The 16943-nt window shown below is 46.1% G+C and overlaps 2 protein-coding genes across 3 annotated transcripts; one reads left to right on the top strand and one right to left on the bottom strand.

The window, feature by feature from the left end:
- Positions 1–950: 950 nt before the first annotated feature.
- On the bottom strand, positions 951–6841 carry CUNH5orf52 (chromosome unknown C5orf52 homolog). The gene is made up of 3 exons (XM_045887316.3): positions 6475–6841; positions 4288–4396; positions 951–1148 (listed from the first exon to the last, which is right to left on the bottom strand). The coding sequence occupies exons 1-3, from the start codon at positions 6693–6695 to the stop codon at positions 951–953; spliced, it is 528 nt and encodes a 175-aa protein (XP_045743272.1). The 5' UTR covers positions 6696–6841.
- Positions 6842–6983: 142 nt separating this feature from the next.
- On the top strand, positions 6984–15408 carry DUSP18 (dual specificity phosphatase 18). Of its 2 annotated transcripts, none has more exons than XM_045887315.3 (2): positions 6984–7261; positions 9884–15408. In XM_045887315.3, the coding sequence occupies exon 2, from the start codon at positions 9953–9955 to the stop codon at positions 10517–10519; it is 567 nt and encodes a 188-aa protein (XP_045743271.1). In that variant the 5' UTR covers positions 6984–7261; positions 9884–9952; the 3' UTR covers positions 10520–15408. The 2 variants fall into 2 exon arrangements, with proteins under 2 accessions (XP_045743271.1, XP_064434753.1); XM_064578683.1 differs by lacking the exon at positions 6984–7261 and having other exon boundaries at positions 9953–10117; positions 10228–15408.
- The last annotated feature ends 1535 nt before the right edge of the window (positions 15409–16943 follow it).

Here is a 16943-nt window from a genome sequence, read left to right as displayed (position 1 = left end):
CCTTGGTCCCTGCTCTCAAAGACTGGACCATCTAATCAGGGGTTAGGACAAATGCCCAAATAGCTACCACACAAGGCAGAATTAAGCCACCTTGGGTAATCCAAGTTTGGAGGGTAGAGGAAACCCATGTGACAAAGGGGGTGGGGGGGGGAAGGGCAGGCAGGAAGCAGAAAGAGGTCAGAAAAGTTTTGTAGAAAATGGCATTGAGATAAGCTCTGGAGGATGAAGAGAGCCCTGGGGGCGCTGAAGGGGTATTCTGGATGAGGGGCCTGTGCATGTAAAGGTACAATGTGGGGACTGTCAGGGTATAGTCAGGACAGCAGGCAAGGCCAGGGACTGGAGACTGGCAAGGCCGGAAGCCGTCAGGGAGCCATCATGATAAGAGCCATCAGCAATGATGGGCCCTGGGCCAAGCATTCCACATCCTCACACCAGTTCTTGGAGGCAGGTTCCCTCACTACCACCCCATTCTTTCGGATAAGGAACCAGAGGCTCAGAGAGGTTACAGACTCACACAGCTGGTGGGTGGCAGATATAGCGCTTCACCTAGGTCTGTCCCATGCCTCACCTTGACCCCCTCACCACTAGACAGTGGCACTACTGAATCCTTCCCATCTAAGGTACCACTCACTGTCCCAGGACACTTGGCCTGGCATTTCACTTCAGACAGGTGGGTACCAAAGGTGGATCTTGGCCTTAACCATAAACCGGCTTGATTCAGCCTCCTCCCAATCAGGCAGCTACGGGTCCATCAGGATCACCTTCACCAGAACAGACAGGATGGTGGGGCAGGGCAAGGAATATTACAGTTGCTGAGAGCTTTTGTGCTCCGCTGTCCGCTGGTCTCAGTTTATTGTTGTTCTACGATGGTGTGGGAGGGCTAGCTTCTGCCTCTCCTCCGCCTGTAGCCTAGTGTCGTCATGGCCCAGGGGCAGATTATTCCGCCTTGACTAGGGTGGCTGGCTTTTCCTGTTATGCTGGAGTTTGAAGTGGACCTTGTACACGCGGATGCTATCCAGGTACTGCTGGATGTTCATGGATTCCCGTCTCCAGCGCCCCAGCTTCCTGAGCTGGTCTGTCATGAACTTTTTCTTCAGGTGGTCGTATAAGTGGCTCATCTTTCTCTTGGTCCTGTCTGAGGCTCTTATCTTAAAACAAACAAACAAACAAACAAACAAAAAAACAGAGCTGATGTTAGGATGAAGAAGCTACTTCACAGAAAGTGAGACATCTGTGCTGCTGATGGGGGGGGGGGGGTAGGTGGAAAATGAGCCAGCTGGACTCAATAGTCCCTAAATAGATTGATTCATAGTAAGCCTCAGTCTCCCTATTTGTAAAATGTGGGCATTGAGCCACATAACCCCTATGGTACCTCTGACAGTCTGCAGCCCAGAAGCCTGATTTGGACCTCAACATCTCTATTGGAAAACTGGTCAGAAGGAGGTGTGTGGTGGGGAGGGTGGAGAAAAGGTGCATCCGGTTCCTTCCCCTCCATAAATCCTATCACCCTGTCCCTAGTACTCACTTAGTGCTTCCCACATACTGTCTCTGACATCCCCTACATCACACTGACCTCTACTTATTTTGTCTAGCGTACCATTTCTGTCCTGTCCCCAACAAGACTGTAAGCCCTAGAAAGGCACATCCTTTATCTTACTCACTCATTTGCTTATTCCAGTCAGCTAGCTGTGAAGTGGACACTAACAAAAATCAGCCACAGGTCTTCAGAGCAACTACAACATCATCAGGAAGCTGGGGCACATGCCCAAATGTTTCTAAGTGAAGCAGAGAGTGACACATCTCTACAAAGAAGTACAGAGCTCAAAGAAGGAAAATACCAAGAAAAGCCTCATGGAGGGGTGACTTATAAATTGGGATTGGGTTTTGGAGGATGGGGAAGTGTTGGGCATGTGAAAACAGAACCAGGTGGGGGGTGATCCTGGGAGCTGACATTTTTGCAAACCCTCCTGGGGATTCTAAGCCCTGACAGTGTCTCAAAACCCAGCACAACGTAGGCAAAGGAGAGCTCCATTTAAGGCCAGTGTTGCCATGATCATTGTGCAAGGGGAACAAGGGATGAGCCAAGAACCTAAGTGGATCCTGGGAACAAGGGATGAAGCGGGAGGGTGGGTGTGTTCTCAGAGTGTGCTCAGATGATTCCCAAGACACAAGGTCTTAGCTGTTCTTGTCAAGGTCCTGAGAAACCAGTGGCTAGCCAAAGCTGCCTCTTCTCTTCACGTGAGCACTTTGGGGGAAGGGGCGGGGTGGAGGGGGAGAGAGAAACACCTCCATGCTGCCACTCAGGCCTCACATCCACTGAGCTCCTACAAGCTGGGACCTTAGCAAGTCACCAGGTCTACAAATAAGGAGAAGACAGTCTTCATCCTGAAGGGAAGATGCCAGTCAGACCCAGGTTTACAACTCTACGATGATGCACTGGATGACCTTAGTGAAGTTACTCTGTCTCTCTGAGCCTCAATTTCCTGAACTATTAATAATACATAATACATAATGGATGTTCAATACCTAAAGCACATAAGGGCTCAATACAGCTTTAAAAGGAAAACTTCTGGATGTCTGGAGGGTGGCACAGCCCTCTGATACATATAAAGCACCTCAGGAGAGTCTCCAGTTACAGCATCTCACGGATCCTCACCTTGCTTGCCAGAGATAGAACATCCCCTCCCCCTGCTGGTGATAGAAATTGGCCCCCAACCCATCCTGGGCCAGTCAAAACAGCCCACACCACCTGGTCACACTGACTAAGGCAAGGATGGGCCAGTGACACACCCTGGGCCAACCGGAGTTTCCCCAGGATTTGTCTAATGTGAGCAACAGTGGAAGCACCCCATTTCCTTTGTAGGCTACGGGCCAGGCTTTCCTTGGCCATGCTCACCAGGCACAGCCAGCCTGATGATTATGCCAACATGCACAAAGACACAGAAAAGAGATGAAAAAGTAAAGTGGAAGACACATCCAATGGTACTGGAGTCCCTGACTCCTCTCATCCCAAACATTGGTGACCCTGCCCTACCCATCCTTGATTATGTAAACAGATTGTTCTTTATTTTACTTGTACTAGTTCAAGTTCAGTTTGAGTCACCAGCAACTGAGAGGATCCTAATAGATCCTATTTTACAAATGAGAAAAGGGAGTCATGGAGGAAATGTCATTCCCTGAGGTCACAAAAAGCTGGCTTGTCCATTGCCAAGTCCACCCTCTTTCCACTACACTGTGCCGCTGAAGTTTAGCAGAGAGAGAAACACCCAGACCCCTGCTCTTCTTTTGGTCTCTTTGGCCTTTAAGAGGATTTAGCTTCATCTCTTGAACCTCTCCTACTCTTTTTAATGTCAGAATCTCATAGGCCCGTCTAGATTTGGCCCTGGAACATGGAGGGAAGTCAACAGAGTCAAGAAGGGGACAGCAATTCAGGCGCCTGGGTGGCTCAGTCATTAAGCGTCTGCCTTCGGCTCAGGTCATGATCCCAGGGTCCTGGGATCGAGCCCCGCATCGGGCTCCCTGCTCAGCAGGAAGCCTGCTTCTCCCTCTCCCACTTCCCCTGCTTGTGTTCCTGCTCTCGCTATCTCTCTCTGTCAAATAAATAAATGAAATCTTAAAAAAAAAAAAAAGAAGGGGACAGCAATTCAACTCTGGGATTTCTGCTCCACTTGAAGAAATGAATACATTATCACAGTCCATCGTGTTCACCAGCCTCTTCCTAGTGCCCAACACAGTGCCTATCCTAAGCAGCCCCTAATGATGCATTTAATGAATTAAATTGAGTCTGTGTGGTGACAACACTGTTTTCCCTCCCCTTCTTCTATGGATTTTGGGGAAGCAGGTCCAACCCTACTTGTCCATAAGCAGAAAGGGGAAGGGCCTCAGTGCTCCTCCAGGTAAAGGGAAAAACAGACCAAAGAGTATTGATGCCATTTCAAACTCCAAGACCCAAGATTTCTTTCTACAGGAGACAGTAGGAATCCATTCATGGATCCTCTAGAGAAATAACATGACTGGAGGGGGAAAAATGCCACAAGAACCAAAAAATATGGAATCCTTCTCCTTGGCTCCCTCGGCCCAGCAATAGCTGTGACATCTGGGGCAAACCAGTAACCTCAAATCTCAGTTGCCTCCTCTGTAAAATGAGACTTGCTTTAGAGCACCTTGATCACCTCTAAAATCTGTGATTCCCCCCCACCCGCCCCCACCCAGGCTATTGGTGAGGGTGAAGTGAACATGGGTCAAGCCACTAACACCCTCTAATGCAAAAGCTTTTGATGACTTTACCTCCATCTCATAGATCCGTTGTGCACTGAGATTGTCACGAATAATCACCCGGGATAAGTTGCTCTTGGGTAAAAATTTTTTCGCCACTGCTTCACTGGAATTCATTAAGCTGGAAGTGGGAGGGAAAAGTGGCACAGGGTGAGATGGCTGGGGCCAGGGCTAGGACAGGGACTGATTTGATGGGGTCCTAGGGGAGTGACTGAGGCTTCCCCAGGATTCTTAGGAGAGGCACAGCTGCCATAATTTTCGGAGGAGCAAGGGAGTAGGCCCAGGCTTCCTCTTGCAGAAAATGTGCACTAAATGGGTATTTTCTGGATGCTGAAAAGAAAAGTCATCCTGAGAAAGATGTGGAAAGGCCCAAAGTGTGAATAGGACTCAAAACTGTCCTCAGAAGCAACCATCTTAAGGAGAAAAAATAGGATGAGATGGGAGGTGGGCGTCTTAGAGAAGAGCAAAAGTTGTAGGGTAGGGTTCAGAGGGATGAATTTGAGGCGGGTGAAGTGGGGAGAACTTGCTCCAGAGCCTAGGTCTAAGAAAGATTGGCAGGGGGAGGGATCAGAGGAAGCAGGGAAAAAGAGGACTGGAGGTTAGGCTGGTTAACAGGGGACTTCTAAGGGAAGAAGGAATTCTAAGGGAAGAGGGTTTGGAAAAAGTCTAGAAAAGTGAAGGAAGTTTGTGGTGGAAAAAGATTTGAGGAGACTTCCTAAGATGAGAGGAAGAAGATGGGATGGGAGGGGTTGGTGGTTGGGGGTTATGGACTGGAGCCAGGTGCTCCAGGTGAAACTAGAGATAAAAATTTGGCCAAAATGAAGAATTGGTCAAGAATGCATAATGCCAGGTTTTTGCTTTTTGATAATTTACTTACACTATGAAGTGGTTTTGCAAATATGTACCTCTAAATGTTTTTGCCCATTTCAAAATAATTGTTCATATTTTCTTCCTAAAATGTGTAAATTAAGTGTACAATAGAGAAGCAATGGAATAAATTCTGATTAGGCCATACAATAAAATACTATGCAGTCATGAATAAAACAGATATCCATAGTGTATTAGGTGGGGGGGTGGGGGGAGTAGGTAACACAATAGTGAAATTTCTTGTGATAAATTTTTCCCCCCAAAATTGAATCACCATGTTGTAGTACTTATATATGAATGGATCTGGAAGAATATACACCAAAATGTTAACAGTAATTGTCTGTGGCCATTCATTTTGCTTGCTTGTCTGATTTTCCTATAAGTGTACACTACTTTGATAGGACAAAAAAGACAATATTTAAAGGTTAAAGCATTTTGAAGGACTAAAAAAAAATTTCTAATTCATTTTCAGCCAGTCTGGAACTATGGTTTTATGAATGTTTTTACATTTATAGACTAGTATAAACAAATGTTCCCAGTCTCCCGTTTACATTTTTCTGACAACAAAGGCATGAAAATAAAAAGGCTGACATACAAAAAAGGAGATGCTCACATAAAAACGTCTCCCATATCCTGTTAAAAAAAAAAAAAGTAAAATATTTAAAGACACATAAAACGCTCTTCGCCTACTCAGTGGTGTGCCAAATTTACCAATATTTCCTGGAAAAGTTTAAAAAGGTGGGGGGAACAGAGACTGTAAATATCCCCTTTCAAGTAATAAACGGTCATTTTGAACCAAATTGTTTTCCAACGCAAGGCCTCTGTGGGGGCCTAGAGGATGCTGCCAGGGCTGTGGAATGGAAGGGAGGGAGGGGAAGTTGGGGTCTGTGCGGCTCGGGCTGAGCTGAGGGGCTTTCCCAGGACTACTGGGGAACGTAGAGGCTGAGGAGAGAGGTGTCAGGCCTGAAGGGACCTGAGCCTCGCTAGGCTCTAAGGAAGTTCAAGGCTGGGCCAAAGGGCGCTGGGGACCCCGGGGCTATACGATCTCAAGCCTGGGAGACTAAAGAGCCGGGGAGATTCGGAAGACACGCAGGTGGGAGATGGGAATTCCAGCTTCTCCTGGGAGTCCAGGCTGAGGGCGTTTGGACTCCCGAGCTCCTGGGGATGCGAGGTGCTGGCCTGGGAAGGAGCTGGGTGGGGCTCGCATCTGTGAGAAATCCAGGCTCTCTTGGGGTTTGACGGGCTCGGGGCTCTGGGAGAGCCACGGCCGAGGTCCCAAGGGTCGCTGGAGGAGCGGGGGTCTGAGAATAACCCTGGGCATCCGGGCTGCACCTGAAGAGCACCAGGGGCTGCGCGGTCCGCGGCCGCAGGAAGCAGATCTGCGGGTGGGTCCCCACGTGGATTTCGGGTTGGCTGCCGAATCTAACGTGCGGGGAGGCCCGGGTCCGGTTGGTGCCGGAACTGGTAGTCGCCTGGGAGGCCGAAAAAACCGATGGCGAGCCCAGGTCCCATGTGACCGAGGGCCTGGACTGCTGGGCAGCCGAGTCTACCATGCTCCAGAACGACTCGGCAGCGGGAGGCAGAGGAGGGCGAGCGCGCGGAGGCCGAGTGAATCCCTGCGCCGACGCGGCGCGCAGAGCAAAGCGCGTTGCCCGGGCGACGCGTGACGGAAGGTGGGACCTTGGGGCGGGACGTATGCGCGGAGTCTAGGAGGCTGAGGACGCGGCAGGATTGTCCCTCGTCGGCCGCCGTGGTGCAGCCCGCCGCGTTGCCGTGGAGACGAGCCGGGCGAGAGGGAGCGGGCTGCGGCGCGCTGAGCTGACACTACCTCTCCGCTAGGACTCATGTGGCCCCCGCGTGATCGCGGGGCGGGTAACCGGGTAGGGCCGGGCGGGGCAGCTCTAGGGAACCGAAGCGAGCCCGGGGTTTCTCCGAAGACCCGGCGCTGCGGATTCCTCACCGCGAGGAGGGACCATTGCTATGGAAACCAGAGCGCGGGGCAGCGGGGGATTGTGGCTCCCGGATGGTGACGGATCTTCTCTCTCCCCGAGACCCTCACCCGAGGCTTCGGGCGCGATTGCTTCCTGAACGAACCTGCCCTCCCGCCCACGGGAGAGAGGTAAGACTGTGGGGGCTCTTAACATCCAGGAGGCGAGGGAGCCCATTCCAACGTCAACTCCCCCAGAAAACCTAGGAGGCTCACCCCTGAAAGTGGCTCTTTGCTCTTGTCAAGCCGCGGACTTCGTCCCACGCTTATAAACCAGTATTAATAAACGCCCCCGGTGTTTGCCGACTGTTCCCACACGTGATGAGACCAGAAAGACCAGTTTTCGGACCTTGCTTCGTGACCCTAGGCAGGTCCTTTTCTCCTCTCTACTTCACTTTTCCGTGTGAAAATGGAGATATTAACTACAGACACCTATTATGTTGGCTTGAAGACCGAACCAGATGAAGGAAGCCTAAGGCTTTGTAGGCCATAAAATGGTGAAACTAATCACCACCACGCTCCCCCTCACGCTAAATGTTCTTCAGATCTTTGTGTCATTTCTTGAGGCGATCTTTGCAACTCCCTCGCTCCGAGCCTGAAATAAACCTCTTTATTCTTCACTCCCATAAAGCCCTACATTTCACCGTCCCTAACAGCGGCAAGAATAGTTACCATTTATAGAGGGCTTACTCTGTGTCAGGCTCCGTTGTTGAACACTTTACCTGGGGTTACCTCATTTCATCCTCAGAAGATCCTTATAAGACAGGCATTGTTATCCCTATTTTCCAGCCCTGTTGTGCCTATAATTGCCTATTTAATGTCTGTCTCCCCCACTAGACTTTGAGCTCTGTGACTGTCTTGTACATTTCAATACCCCGAGCACCTAATACAAAGCCTGATAAATATCTCTTGACTAGCATGAAAAAGTCTCTCCTCCCATCCCTACCCTCACCATCAAGAGAAGTCTTCTCTGCACACTCATTGTCACTGTGATGAATAGCAGTTTCCTCTATTCCTGTTGCCCACTGGGCACTAATTTTGGAGACCCTCAGTTCACTTTTCTCTGGGTTTTCGGGTGATAAGGATCCATCAGTTTGGGTGATGGAACATCCCTTAGCATTTAGGCTTTCAACTGAGTTTTGGGGAGCTTTCTCTCTGCCCCCACATGACCTTTAGAACAGACAGCCCCATCTGGCCTTCCTGGGGTGAGCCTGATGCATTTGACTCTGGGGCATTAGCTGGCAGGATTTCCTAGGTAGCCTTTGTCCTTCCTCTCCAGTAACTTAGGAACCACCCTCACCTCCACCAAGTTCATCCCCCCAATTCTAGACAAACAAGGCCAGAAAACTCATCCTTTCCAGAAGATCTCTGAGATGACAGAGTTGTGGCTGTTGGAGCCATTCCTCATTCAACAAATATTTATCAAGCACTTACTTATATGGACAGAGAACTTAGCATTGGTGATACAGTAGGAGTAAAGATAGTTACAGTGAATCCCAGTAGAACCACGGACAAATCAAAACAAAACCACATCTTTAGGAAGTGGTAGGAAGAAGATCACATAGGGCTTAGAAAGCCTGGAGCAGGGACTTGATTAAACCTGGGGGAAGGGTATGGTTCCAAGGGGTTTCCCTCAGGAAGTGACCCTTAGCTAAGATCCCAAGTCCTCTGCTGAATGGAACAGATCAGGATCTGATAGGCTTGTAGGGAAAGAGGGTTCTGGGCCAAGAGAACAGCAAAGGCAAAGGCCCTGGGCCAGGGAGGACCAGGTATCCATATGGCACTGCAATGGCTCAGCCTAGCCAAGGCCTTTCAGGATGGAGCAAAAGAGGCTAGAGATAGGCAGGAGCCAGACCACAAATGGCCTTGACAGTCAAGCTAAGGGGCTCCATCTCATCCTGACAGTGGGCAGCCAGTGAAATATATTAAGCAGGGGAACAGAACTCTGCTCCTCATTTGTCTCTGCCTGATGACAACTGCCATTTGGCCTTGAGAAGTGTGCTCTAAATCCGAATACTCCTGTTTCAGTGGAACATGTGAAAATGTGCTACTTTTGCAGCTTTGTGCAAGACTGAGAGAGTGAAGGACCTGGGATTTCTTAGGACAAAGCAGGGGCGTGGCCCTTGCTGGGGTGCTTGCCACAACCCTGCTGCGCACAGCATCATGCTGGTATAGCTTGTCTACCTGAGGCCCCTCTGCTTCTCTGGGAGCTGCTGTAGTGCCCCCCATCCTGGCCTCCAGGAAGCTTCCAGCTGCCTTCTTCCCTAGGTGCCCTCCTTAGAGGCCAATTGCAGGAGCTTGGTTAATGATGTAGGACTCTGTAATTGATGTCACTTTCACAGGGGCACATTCTGTCTCTTTAGAGGGTTTCTTGGAGGGGGGAAGCTGAGACCCTCCTCTCTCTTATACCACCAGTGACTCCTCATGTCGCTGCTTCAGAGTCTCATGATTTGAGCATAAAGTCGGAACAGAAGCAAGACTGGGCAAGTGGCTGTGTGAACCTAGACAGAGAGGCCAGGGCGCAGCTGATGGACACAAGTCCGCCTGCCCAGCTAGAGATGTGGAGCCCCCCAAGGGAGGCCTTGACTTCCAGAGTTGGAGATAAGTTCTCTGGGTAGTTCTGCTGTGATGGTCAGAGGACCGCCCTGGGGATCCTGTTATAGACCCACCCATCCACTTCCCAGAAATCCCCTGGGGTTGGCTCTCTGGCCCAGCTGGGCTCCTGCTCTCTAAGCATTCTCTTCCTCCTTGCAGTTTTCCACGGCACAGCCCAACAGAAAGATGTAGCCCTTGTGCCTCACTGGCCGCTGACCCACTGGCCTGATGACAGCACCCCTGTGTACGTTTCCGGTTCAGTTCCAGCAGCCCTCGGTCAGTGGCCTCTCACAGATCACCAGCAGCCTGTATGTCAGCAATGGGGTGGCCGCCAACAACAAGCTCATGCTCTCCAGCAACCAGATCACCACGGTCATCAACGTGTCGGTGGAAGTGGTAAATACCTTATACGAGGACATCCAGTACGTACAGGTGCCTGTGGCCGACACACCCATCTCGCGTCTCTGTGACTTCTTTGACCCCATTGCGGACCACATCCACAGTGTAGAGCTGAAGCAGGGCCGCACGCTGCTGCACTGCGCTGCTGGGGTGAGCCGCTCAGCTGCCCTCTGCCTGGCCTACCTCATGAAGTACCATGCCATGTCCCTGCTGGACGCCCACACGTGGACCAAGTCATGCCGGCCCATCATCCGACCCAACAATGGCTTTTGGGAGCAGCTCATCCACTATGAATTCCAGCTGTTTGGCAAGAACACCGTGCACATGGTCAACTCCCCTATGGGAGTGATCCCTGACATCTACGAGAAGGAGGTCCATTTGATGATTCCACTGTGAGCCTGCCAGCACCCCCCGCACCCCTGCACCCAGGTCAGAGGTGCAGATCTGCTGGTGACCCTCCACCAAGATCTGAACTTAAAACGTTCCACTTTTGCTGATACAGAAAAAACAGATGATGCCTTTTATAAGGGTCAGAGAAAAAGGAAAGGTGCTGTAGCTTTTAACCTTATTATCCGTATCTTCAAAGATTAAATTCACTAACTGTACAATGGTACAGAAAAATTTCCTACCCTTCTAAGTGACAGGTCATGGCTGCTGGCCAGTGGGGAGAGTGAGGCCAGTGCCCAGGTCAAATGGACTAGCACCTAAAGCGTTTGGCAAGCCTGCAATCCTGCTGCCCTCCCCTAGATCAACTAACCTAGGAATGAGTCAGCCACAGTTCCACTCAATTCTTTCAAACCTGAAGCCAGAGCCTTAAGCATCATGGCACCTCCTGTGCTGTTCACAGTAAGTGCGCTGACCCACTAGGTAAGTGGCCTTCAGGTGGTGCCTCGGGAGTCCTGGGGGCCCAGGCCAACCCTGCTTCCATCTTCGACCCACGGGGGCCCATCTCTGGTTTTCTGCATTTGATTTACACATGGCATCGTTTTCAAAGAAAGCATTCCACAGTATAAAATTTTTTAAAGATATTTTTGATTTTGAGTGCCTTTGTAAATGGCAAGGTCTCAAAGAACCCTTGGCAGCCCCCCGCCAGCCTTGACGAAAGGTGGCATGAGTTTCCTTCTTAGGGGCACATGTGGAGAGCAGGCCTGATATCAGGCTTCAGAGGTTCCTCTCACAGGTCTCGATTTGAAAGGCCAGAGCTATAGACCAGAACCTAGCCTTGTCACCTCCTCCCGCATGTGATTGGGACCTCTTGGCACCTCAGCTTTCTCATCTGTCCAAGCAATGACAGCCCCTTCCTCACAGCATTGTCATGGAGAGTCAACGATCCCTTAACACGGCGCCTGGCACGTGGTAGGTGCTTATGGTAGCAACTTTCATCCTGAATGATGCTTTGACCCTGCTGGTCTGGGTCAGCGTGGTCATCCTCATGATGACATTTCCCGCATCTGTGCATAGCCCTTCACTGTTTACAAAGTGCTCTTCCAAAATGTCATCCTGTGGGGAAAAAAGTAGTTTGAGGCCTTTTAGACCCTACCTTAGAAGAGGCCTAGACTTTGTAGCCTTTTCAGAGTTTCCATTGTGTTGAATCCACGTGTGACTGGGGGTCCTAAAGCAAGGAGCACACTTCCAGCTTCCCCCCAAAAGGCCTTGTTTAGATTGCTGACCATTAACGCCAATGCTAACCACTGGGGTCCACAGGGACAAATGAGTGGGCCCCACCTATAGGCCCTGAAATCCAGGATTGTTCAAACCCCCCAGGGGTCTGAGGATCTGACTCAAGACCAACTGTTCTAATCCAGAGGTTTTCAGAAGAACAATATATGAGACAGACAAAAGCACAACTGCTCTGTGAGTCCAGAGCCCAGTGGAAGCCAAATGCCTTCTCCCTCCAAACTACCCTACCCCCACTTCCATAAAGGGCATGCCCAGGGGTGTAATTTTAGGGTGCAGGGGAGAAGGAAAAGCCCTGCTTTAGACTGACTTCTCATTTTACAGATGGGATAAACAGACCCACAAACACCAGGGCTGGTGTAGCAGAGCCCCCACAAAGCAGCCTTTCTGGAAGAAACCCAGATGGAAAATTTCTTTCATAACCTTTTTAAAGAGAAATTGATTGGGACATATTTTATCTTCATTTTTAAAAATTTTGAATTAACATACCACAAAATTAATTTTTTGTGTGTACAGTTATGTTTTAACACATTTGTGTAACTACCTCTGCAGTCGGGACACAGAGCAGTTCCATCACCCACAAAATTCTCTTATGCCACCCCTTTGTATTCAGACCTTTGCCCCACCCCAGCCTCTGGCACATACCAATCTGTTCACTGTTCCTTTGATTTGCCTTTTCTAGAATGTCACATACATAGCATCATAGAGGATGTAACCTCTGGAGACTGGCTTCTTTCAGTATGTCTTTGAGATTCATTATGTGTTACTTTTTATAGCTAAGTAGTGTTCCATTGTATGGATGACCACAGTTTGTTTTAATATTCACCCATTGAAGGATATTTGGGTTGTTTCCAGTTTGGGGCAATTTTGAATAAAACTGCTACAAACAGGGGCGCCTGGGTGGCTCAGTTGGTTAAGCGACTGCCTTCAGCTCAGGTCATGATCCTGGAGTCCTGGGATCAAGTCCCGCATCGGGCTCCCTGCTCAGCAGGGAGTCTGCTTCTCCCTCTGACCCTAACCCCGCTCATGTGCTCTCTCTCATTCCCTCTCTCTCAAATAAATAAATAAAATCTTAAAAAAAAAAAAAAAAACTGCTACAAACATTTGTATATAGGTTTTTATGTGAACATAAGTTTTCATTTATCTAGGGTGTATACCTAGAAAGTGGGATCGGTCGGTTATATGGTAAAGGTTATGTTTAACTTTATAAAAAAACTACCAGACTTCCAGAGTGGCTATACTGTTTTGCATTCCACTATGAGAGATCCCCTTTCTCACTAGTATTTGGTACTGCCAATATTTTTTATTTTAACCATTCTGATAGGTGTGTGGTATTAGCTCATTGTGGTTTTAATTTGCATTTTCCTAATGGTTAATGATGTTGAGCATCTTTTGTGTGCTTCATTGCCTTCCGCATACCCTCTTTGGTGAAATGTCTATTCAACTCTTTTGCCCATCTTAAAAGTGGGCTGTTTTCTCACTCTTGAGTGTTGAGAATACTTCATATATTCTGGATACAAGTCCTTTGTCAGATAAGGATTTGTAAATATTTTTTCCCAGTCTAGCTTGTCTTTTCATTTCTCTTAGAAGTATCTTTTACAGAGCAAAGTTTTTAATTTTGATGAAGTGCTACTTGCCAGTTTTTCCTCTTATGGACTGTTGTTTTGGTGTCATGTCTAAGAACTCTTTGCCTAACCCCAGATCACAAAGATTTTCTCCAATGTTAAAGTTTGAGGGTCTAAATTTTTCACTTATTTTTATGATCCTTTGGTATAAGGTATGAGGATTAGTTTGAGGTTCATATTTTTTCATATCAATGTCTAATGGTTTCAACTACATTTGTTGAAGACTGTCCTTTATTGAGCTGTCTTTGCTCCTTTGTGTAGGTCTGTTTTGGACTCTTTATTCTGTGTGATATATGCGTCTTTCTCTTCACCAATACCACACTATCTTGATTACTGTAGCTTTGTAGTAAGTTTTAAAGTCAGATAGTGAGTCCTCCAGTTTTCTTTTTTAAAAAATTGTTTGGGTTATTCTACTTTCTTTGCCTTTCATATAAATTTTAGAACCAACTTGTCTGTATCAACAAACTCCTACTAGGATTTCAATTCAAAGTGTATTAAATCTTTTGGCCAATTTGGGGAAGAATTGCCATCTCTACTTTGTTGAATCTTCCAATCCATGAATATAGTATGTCTCCCCATTGAGTTAGGTCTTTGATGTCTTTCATCAGTGTTTTGTGGTTTTCAGCATACAAATCTTACATATTTTACTGTATTTATACCTAAGTATTTCATTTGAGGGAGAGCATTGTGAAAAAAAAATTTTTTTAATGTTGGTTTCCAATTGTGCATTGTTGGTACTATATAGAAATACAATTGATTTTTGTGTGTTGACTTTGTATCCTGTGACCTTGCTAAGAGCATTTTTGTAGATTCCTTGGCAATCTACATATAGACAATCTTGTCATGTGCGAATAAAAATAGTTTTATTTCTTCCTTTCCAATCTGAATATCTTTGATTTATTATTTTATTTCACTGGCTATGACTTCCAGTATGATGATGAATATGAGGGATGAAAATAGACATTCTTGCTTTATTCCTGATCTTAGAAAGTGTTGTCTTTTACCATTAATTATGATGTTAGCTATAGGCTTTTTGTAGTTAAGGAAGCCCTGTATTAAGTTAAGGAAGTTAGGGAAGAGTAGAAAAGTATTTTCTCCCCTTCTATTTACTGAAAGAGATGTGTGAATTGGTGTTATTTCTTCTTTAAATGTTTGGTAGAATTCACCAGTGAAACCATCAGGACCTGGAGACTTCTTTTTCAGAAGAATTTAACAATGAATTCAATTCTTTTAATAGTTAAAGGACTATTCAAGTTATCTATTTCATCTTGGGTGAGTTTTGGTAGTTTGTGATTTTTCAGGAATAGCTCCATTTCATCCAAGTTGTCAAATTTATGCACATAGACTTATTTATAGTATTCCTTATTATCTTTATTATCTGCAGGGTCCACAGAGATATCACCTTTTCATTCCTCATGCTGATAATTTGTCTTCTCTCTTTATTTCTTTGTTAGTCTAGCTAGAGGTTTATCAATATTTAAAATCTTTTAAAACAACTACTTCCCTTGTTTTTTATTTTCTCTATTGTTCTTCCCTTTCCTACTTCATTGATTTCTATTCTTTATTATTTCTGCAGTTCTGCTTGTTTGAAATTTATCTTGTCTTTTCTAATTTCATAAGGTAGAAACTTTATTTCAGACCTGCATCTCACCAATTTTGATATGCTGCATTTTCATTTTTGTTCACTTCAAAATATTTTCTAATTTCTCTTGAAATGTTCTCCTTTACCCATGTATTGTTTAGAAGTGTGTAGTTTAATTTCTAAGTATTGGCAATTTTACCACCATTTCTCTGTTATTGGTTTCTATTTAATTCCATCATGATCAGAGGACATAAGTTGTATGATTTTACTTCTTTTAAATTAGTTAATGTTTACTTTACCATGTAGGATGTGGCTTATCTTGGTGAACGTTTCATGTGCACTTGAGGAAAAAAACATTATTTTGGATAGAGTGGTCAATAAATGTCAGCTTATTGATTGATGATGATTGATGGTGATTTCAATTCTACTCACCCTGATTTTCTGTTTACATGTTCTATTGATTACTAAGAGAAGAGTGTTGGATTTTTTTTTTTTTCCAGAGAGAGAGAGAGCACAAGCAGGGGGAGCGGCAGGCAGAGGGAGAAGCAGGCTCCCTCCTGAGCATGGAACCTAACATGGGACTCGATCCCAGGACCCTGGGATCACGACCTGAGCCAAAGGCAGACGCTTAACCTACTGAGCCACCGAGGCGTCCCAAAGAGAAGAGTGTTGGAAGTATTTAACTAAAATTGTGGATTTGCCTACACCTCCTTTCAATTCTATTAATTTTTGTTACATGTATTTTGAAGCTTTGTTGTTAGGTACATACATATTTAGGATTGTTGTGTCTTTATGGTAAATTGACCTTTTTTTCAATATGCAATGTCTCTTTACCCTTCTTAATTTTTTGAAGTCTACTTTGTCTGATATGACTATAGCCACTCTAGCTTTGTTTTAAGTAGTATTTGCATGATATATCTTTTTATATCCTTTTACTTTGAACCTACTATATTGTTAGATTGAAAATGGGTTTCTTGGGGCCCCTGGGTGGCTCAGTCGGTTAAGTATCTGTCTTTGGCCTGGGTCATGATCCCAGGGTCCTGGAATAGAGCCCCACATCAGGCTCCCTGCTGAGCCTGCTTCTCCCTCTGCCTCTGCCACTCCACCCTGCTTGTGTGCTCTCTCACTGTCTCTTTCTCTCTCTCAAATAAATAAATAAATAAATAAAATCTTTAAAAAAAAAAAAAAGAAAATGGGTTTCTTGTAGACACCATATAGTTGGGGCTTTTTTTACATATCTAATCTGTTTTTTAACTAGTGTGTTTAGACCAAAATTATCAGTATTTGGATTTAGGTCTACCATTTTGTTTTCTGTTTGTCCTCTGTTTTCCATTTGTTTCCCTTTTCCTGCCTTCTTTTGGATTATTGAATATTTTTAAAGTATTCCATTTTAATTTTATATAGTTTTTTTAGAGGTTACACTAGAGAATATACATACTTAACTTTTCAGAATCTATTTAGAATTAACATCTTAACCACTTCCCTCTGATGTTCAATGGATAATGTATTAGTTTTCTTTTGCTGCTATAACAAATTACTATAAACTCAGTGGCTAAAAACAATACCTATTAATATTTCACAATTTCTGTAGGGCAGAAGTCTGGTTGGGCTTGACTGAATCTTTTGCTTAGGTTCTCACAGGCCAAAATCAAATGTTTCATAAGACTGAAATCACATGCGGTTTTTTTTGGTTTTGTTTTTTTTTTTACTGGAGGCTCTGGGGAGGATTCTGCTTCCAAGCTTATTGAGGTTGTTGACTGAATTCAGTTCCTTGTAGTTATAGGACAAAGGACCCCATTTCCTTACTATCAGCTGAAGGCTGGTCTTTTCTCTTAGAAACTGCCTACATTCCTTCAAATGCTATCCAGGGGGTTGAGTCCCTCTCACACTTTGAATACCTCTGACTTTTCCTTCTGTTGCATCTCTCTGAATCCAG

This window comes from Mirounga angustirostris, unplaced genomic scaffold, assembly GCF_029215605.1.
Source record: "Mirounga angustirostris isolate CCGP_5_RB_7025 unplaced genomic scaffold, mMirAng1.0.hap1 SCAF_14, whole genome shotgun sequence".
Classification (NCBI taxonomy): Eukaryota; Metazoa; Chordata; class Mammalia; order Carnivora; family Phocidae; genus Mirounga; species Mirounga angustirostris.
This window is presented reverse-complemented; position numbering and strand designations above follow the sequence as displayed.